Source organism: Coffea eugenioides, unplaced genomic scaffold (genome assembly GCF_003713205.1).
Source record: "Coffea eugenioides isolate CCC68of unplaced genomic scaffold, Ceug_1.0 ScVebR1_2833;HRSCAF=3935, whole genome shotgun sequence".
In the NCBI taxonomy this organism is placed as follows: domain Eukaryota; kingdom Viridiplantae; phylum Streptophyta; class Magnoliopsida; order Gentianales; family Rubiaceae; genus Coffea; species Coffea eugenioides.
The window spans coordinates 79265-86073 of record NW_020863356.1 but is presented as its reverse complement, the minus strand read 5'-3'; the positions used below and the strand labels follow the sequence as shown (position 1 = coordinate 86073).

At 43.8% G+C, this 6809-nt stretch overlaps 1 protein-coding gene across 1 annotated transcript; it reads left to right on the top strand.

Annotated features, from left to right (window-relative positions):
- Window positions 1–1761: 1761 nt before the first annotated feature.
- LOC113757195 lies at window positions 1762–3576 on the top strand. Its single transcript, XM_027300598.1, has one exon. It carries the CDS (start codon window positions 1762–1764, stop codon window positions 3574–3576), a length of 1815 nt encoding a protein of 604 aa, XP_027156399.1.
- The last annotated feature ends 3233 nt before the right edge of the window (window positions 3577–6809 follow it).

Here is a 6809-nt window from a genome sequence, read left to right as displayed (position 1 = left end):
TTGCATCATGCTAGGCCTACCCTTGGCACAAAAAGGGCCCCCCAATAGGACATGCATCCGAATTTTTGGAACATCTACTAACTCTTGTCTTTTTCTTTTTCTTTGTTTTATTTTTGTTAAAAAAGTTAAGCCAGGGCTAAATCTAAAAGCACGTCATTTCGTATTTTCAGGTAATATTTAAACATAGCTTCTCGTCGAAACCCCATCATAACGCGATCCCGTAGTCGAGCCCAAAGGAATCGTGTAGACATGAGTACTCCGCCAGAATCGTCTGATAAGACCGCTGCAACTACCCAGCCGGAAGCCGCAAGTCCCGGGGTTCAGTTGACTGAATTACTTACCAAATTTGGGGAAATGGCATCTGAAATGGCAGCCCAAAAGAAGTTGATCGACGAGCTCATTAGTAGCGGAGTGCAGCCCGAGCCTCCGCCCGTCAAACAACCGGAATCCGAACCATTTGTCATTCCTCCAATTCAAACCGCTTTTGAGGGAGTTTTCAACCCGCAGTATACTTACACTCAAAATCTTCCATTCTATCCTCCCTATGGGCAAGGATTTCAGCCTCAAGGTGGTCAAGGTGGTCCAAACATGCCTCCGGATCCACAAGCTTTTTATCAGACTACTGCAGAGCCTGTTGTGCCGGAGCACACTGTTCAAACCAAGCCAGAAATGGGAGAGTCGTCTGCCCCGGTTGATACAAAGCTACTTAAGCGGTTGGATCGTTTCGATGAGTTCATCAGGAAAAGCCAAGGTTTAAGCAAGCAAGGGGTGTTAGACTATGATGATCTGTGCCTGTTTCCAAATGTGCAGCTGCCCGTGGGATTCAAGACCCCGAAGTTCAATAAATATGATGGTACGGGCAACCCGAAGACACACTTGCATTTGTTTGCCAACAAGTTGGGCAGACCGGTGGATGACGAAAACTTGCCATTAAGGTTATTTCCAGAGAGTCTAGAAGGAGACGCCCTCGATTGGTATTCAAACTTAAAGCCAAAGGAGGTGAAGACTTGGCTTGATCTATCCAACGCCTTCATCAGACAATATGAGTATAACTGTGAGCTAGCACCGACCCGAACTACTTTGGAAGGCACGAAGAGGCGACCATCTGAAGATCATAAGACATACGCCAAAAGATAGAGAAAGATAGCTGCCAAGGTTGAGCCTCCGATGACCGAAGATGAAATTATTCGCACTTTCATAAAGACGCATGATCCTCCATACTTCGAAGAAATCTTCCGTATGACCGGGTGTTCATTTGCTGCGATTGTAAATAAACTCGAAGAGTATGATGATTTTGTGAGAGCCGGAAAAATTGTTAACATCTCTGCCCTAAAATCACAGGTAGAAGCTTTGCAAGGGCAAGGAAGCAGTGGAAAGAAGCCGCAGTTTAAAAAGAAAGAGGGGGATGCAACTTTTATCTGGGACCAGAACCCTTCACCCAAACCCCGATACCAACACAATCCAACCTACCAACCACATTACCCTTATTATTCAAACCCGCACCATGTATATACTACCAATATCCATCACCCTCGACCTCGCCCAAGTTATCCTAACCCACCTTTAGCCCCTTTTCAAATCTCTCAACCAAATCCACCCCAAAACCGACCTCGCCCTCCATATAACCCATGATTTCCTCCCCCAAATAGACCTGTTTACAGCCATCCTCAACCTCCTGAACCTTACAACCGACCCCCTAACCATACATTTACCAATTCAGGCAGGCCTCTAGACCAATTGAAGGCCGCCGGGAAAATTGGTATGGTACCCCCTCCTACCTATCCATATGGCATGCCCGCTTGGTATAACCCACAAGCTGTCTGTGCTTATCATTCAGGGGCACCCGGACATTCGACTGTTGATTGCAAGGCTCTTAAGCATAGAATTCAAGATATGATTGAAGCCAGAGAGATTGTAATTAGGAAAAAGGAGGCACAAGGGACGAATATAAATAGGAACCCCTTGCCTGAACACGCTAATACCATTGGGGTCATTCTGGACGACGCAGAGTATGAGGAGCAAGTCCAGAAATTGGCAAGGGAAGCTGAGGTGTTTGGGGTCACAGACCAACCATTTATAATGGAGGTGCCATTTGAGGAGGATAAAAGACCTTTTATTTTGGATCTCACTCTAGCTGAGAGCAAGGCTTTGGAGCCAGTGGTCATCGAATTCCCAGAGCAGGAGCCTGTTTTGAGTTTGCAGCGAGTGCCGTGGAACTACGATGAACCTGTCATACAAATTGGAGAAAAGTCAATTGCCAAAGAAGAGGTGTCAGTGGTCACCAGATCTGGGAGGATTGCAAGTCCGTTTGGAGCTACCGTTCCGATTCAAGTAAATAACCCCGAGCTGCCTGCTAAACCAACAGTTACTGAGAAGGAAGCCTTGGATTTTCTTAAAAGGCTCCAAAGAAGTGAATATATTGTAGTCGAGAAGCTAAGCAAGTCGCCCGCCCAAATATCCATGTTGGATCTGCTCTTTTCTTCGGATATGCATAGGGATGCGTTGCTCGAAATGCTGACCAAAGCTCAAATCCCTAAGGACATTTCGGTTGCTAATTTCTCACATGTGGTTGGGAGTGTGTTATTTACAAAACAAATTACTTTCTCTGATGATGAATTACCGGCAAAAGGCATTGGACATAACAAGGCTCTGTACATAGCTGTGAGTTGCAACGGGAAAATTTTGCCAAAGGTGTTGATTGACAATGGATCTGCGCTTAATATCTGCCCTTGGAGTACCTTGGAAAAGCTAGGGTTGCAAGATATCAAGCTGAGGCCCTCAGGGACCATAGTTAGAGGTTTTGATGGAGCACGAAGGGAACCTATAGGAGAAGTGGATTTAGTCATCGAGATGGGGCCCGCACAGTTTCAGATAGCTTGCCAAGTCATGCATTTTCCTAGTGTTTATAATGTTTTGGTTGGAAGGCCGTGGATTCATAAGTCCGGAGCTGTGCCTTCTTCATTGCATCAATTGTTGAAATTCATAGTAAATGACAAATTGATAACTATCTTTGCCGAGGAGGATTGCCTCGTGATTGCTGATTCTGGGTCCAAAGAAGATGGTAGCCGAAGCGCCATAGTAACCCCTCATAGCACAGCTGATATCGTCTCCGTAAGTTGGATAACAAAAGAGGAACGAGCTTTGTCAAAGGCCAGTGTCATGATGGCTAAGGAAATGATCCGCGGAGGATATGAGTTTGATAAAGGGCTGGGACGTGATCTGCAAGGAATTCTGAAGCCAGTGAAAATTGTGGAGAAAAAGGATTCATTCGGTTTGGGTTTCCGACCAACCGCTAGAGACATCAAAGAAATGAAGGAATGCAAGAGAGCAGAGAAAGAAGGCAGGCCAAGGGCCCTTGATATTCCACCACTGCATTATACTTTTCCACGACCGACCGAGGTGATCACATCAGAGATTAACCCAGTTGACGGAATCGAAACTAGTTTGGCCCAATTGTTCGTTGGGGCGACATTTGAAGACAGTTTCCCAGCTGAGGCCGAGTTTCCCGACGTCCCTGAAGGATCCATTTCCAATTGGACAGCCGAGTTTCTGCCCATTCGGAAGGAGTTTCGGTAAACTTAAAGGGGTTTGTCATTCATACGAATTCCTGAAAATACTTCTGCATCTGTAAATAGCTAATGAAAGCATCTTTACCTTTGACTAAAGTTTGCACGTGAAAATATTGTTAAGTTTTCATTTCATTCCCGCTTGTTTTTTGGTTTTTCGCTTTCAATCAAAGGGTTTATGAAAATGCACAAGTTGTTCTTGTCATGTTGTTTTGTTTATATTTCTGTCATATTGCTTGTTCATTTGTTTGTTGTATATTTGTTTGCTTATTATCCCACATTCGTTAATTCTTTCAGATGGCCAAAAATAAAACCATTTGACCCTTTGGATATCACTATTCTGGAATTCAATAATGGCAATCTCTATATCACTCACGACTTGGAGGTCTGGGAATCCGAGCTCCAAAGCGAGAGTGATAATGAGGAGGTATTCGATTCTTTTGCAAAGGATTTTGAACAATATGAGGAGAAACCAAAACCGAACCTGGAAGAAACAGAAAAGGTTAACATTGGCACTAAAGATGAAGTTAAGGAGGTGCAAATTAGTATTCATTTGAATGAGAGGCAGAAAAAGGAGATGCTTGAATTCTTGACTGTGTTCCAGGATGTATTTGCATGGTCCTATGATGATATGACTGGTATTTCAACTGATGTGGTAGTGCATAAGTTGCCCACAGACCCTACTTTTCCACCCGTAAAACAAAAATCCCGAAAATTCAAACCAGATATGAGCCTCAAAATAAAAGAGCAAATCGAAAAACAACTCAAAACCAACATTATCATTGTTTCCCATTACCCTATTTGGCTTTCGAATCCAGTCCCTGTTCCAAAAAAGAATGGAGAGGTACGAGTTTGTGTTGATTACAGAGACCTCAATAAGGCCAGTCCTAAAGATGATTTTCCTCTGCCAAATATTCACATTCTCCTGGACAATACCGCTGGGCATGAGATTGAATCTTTTTGTGATTGTTTCGCTGGATACCACCAGATTTTGATGGCAGAAGAGGATAGGGAGAAGACTGCTTTTATCACCCCTTGGGGCACGTTTTGCTACCGAGTGATGCCATTTGGTCTAAAGAATGCCGGAGCTACGTATCAAAGGACCATGACCACCCTGTTTCATGATATGATCCACCGGGAGATGGAGGTCTACGTGGATGACATCATAATCAAGTCTAAAAGAGCAGAGAACCATTTGGTTGATTTGAAGAAGCTGTTCGAAAGGTTGCGAAAGTACAATTTGAAGCTAAATCCTGCGAAATGCGCCTTTGGGGCACCAGCTGGTAAATTGTTGGGCTTCATTATTAGTAAGAGAGGCATAGAGATAGATCCAGCAAAAATTAAGGCAATTCGAGATATGCCAGTGCCGAAAACTCAGAAAGACGTGAAAAGTTTCTTAGGAAAGATCAATTTTATTGGGAGATTCATTGCCCAGTTGACTGCCACATGCGAGCCGTTGTTCAAATTGTTGAGAAAGAATGTGCCTTTGTACTGGAGTGAAGAATGCCAACAAGCTTTTGATAAAATCAAGGACTATTTGTTACATCCGCCAGTCTTGGTGCCACCCAAGCCAGGTCGACCATTAATCATGTACCTATCTGTGCTTGAAGAAGCAGTTGGTTGTGTCCTCGGGCAGCATGATGACTCTGGAAGGAAGGAGCAAGCCATTTACTATCTAAGCAAGAAGTTCACGCAGTATGAGGCTAATTATTCATTCATTGAGAAAAGCTGCTGTACATTGGCCTGGGCTGCTCAAAAGCTGAGACACTACCTGTTGAGCCATACCACTTATCTTATTTCCCGATCTGATCCTTTGAAGTATCTCTTGGAGAAGCCGATGCTAACTGGACGTCTGGCTAAATGGCAGATAATTCTCTCAGAGTTCGATATTGTTTTCACTTCACAGAAGGCCGTCAAGGGGCAAGCTATAGCTGATCATTTGGCAGAAAATCCAAGGGATGATGATTATCAACCACTTCATACTTATTTCCCTGATGAGAAAGTCTTATTTGTAGGCGCCACGGACGATATAAGTGAGCAAAGCCCTGAATGGAGGCTTTTCTTCGATGGAGCTTCGAATTCTCTCGGAGCTGGAATTGGAGCTGTTTTGGTTTCACCCGAAGGGAAGCACTACCCTGCCGCTTCCAAATTGCAATTTGCTTGTACAAACAACATGGCTGAATATGAAGCCTGCATTTTTTGTCTCAAAATTGCTTTAGAAATGGAAATCAAAGAGTTGATAGCTTTCAGTGATTCAGATTTGCTCGTGCACCAAACCTTGAAGCAGTGGATAACCAAGGATTCAAAAATTTTGCCCTACCATAGTAGTTTGCTCACTCTGGCAAAGCAATTTCAAAATTTGGAGTTCAGACATCTCCCGCGAGCCCGAAACGCATTTGCTGATGCTTTGGCCACCTTAGCCTCTATGATCCAGTATCCAGATGAATTGAGGATCGAACCAATTCAGATTCAACTTCAAGACAAGCCTGCCCACTGTTGGGTTGTAGACAAGTCCTCTGACAATATTCCTTGGTATAATGATATTAAGGAGTTTCTCAAAACTGGGTCTTACCCTCTGTATGCTAGTACAAAGGACAAGAGTTTTCTGCGTAGAATGGCTTCAAATTTTTTCTTAAGTGGAGAAGTTTTGTATAAACGAACCTCAGATTTGAACCTGTTAAGGTGCATTGATGAAGACGAAGCTCAATATATGATGAAAGAAGTGCATAGTGGCGTTTGTGGACCTCACATGAATGGCCATTTGCTAGCAAAGAAAATCATGAGAACCGGATACTTCTGGTTTACTATGGAGCGTGACTGTATAGATTTTGTCCGGAGATGTATAAAATGTCAAATGCACGGTGACGTTATACACGCTCCGCCCATTGAATTGCATAGTATATCGCCCCATGGCCCTGTTCAATGTGGGGTATGGACGTGATTGGTACAATTGATCCGCCCGCCTCGAATGGACATCGATTTATATTGGTGGCAATTGAGTACTTTACCAAATGGGTTGAAGCGGAGTCATTCAAACATGTAACGAAGAAGGTAGTTGCCAATTTCTTGAGAGATCACATCATCTGTCGCTTTGGGGTACCCGAAACGCTTATTACAGACAATGCCAAGAATCTGAACAATGACATGGTAGATGGACTATGTGAGCAGTTCAAGATCAAACACCGCAACTCTGCCATTTATAGGCCTCAGATGAATGGAGCTGTAGAAGCCGCAAACAAGAAT

Bases quoted from the DNA above. Each gene is read 5' to 3' on its own strand.
- LOC113757195 (XM_027300598.1), top strand. From the start codon at position 1,762: ATGGTACCCCCTCCTACCTATCCATATGGCATGCCCGCTTGGTATAAC.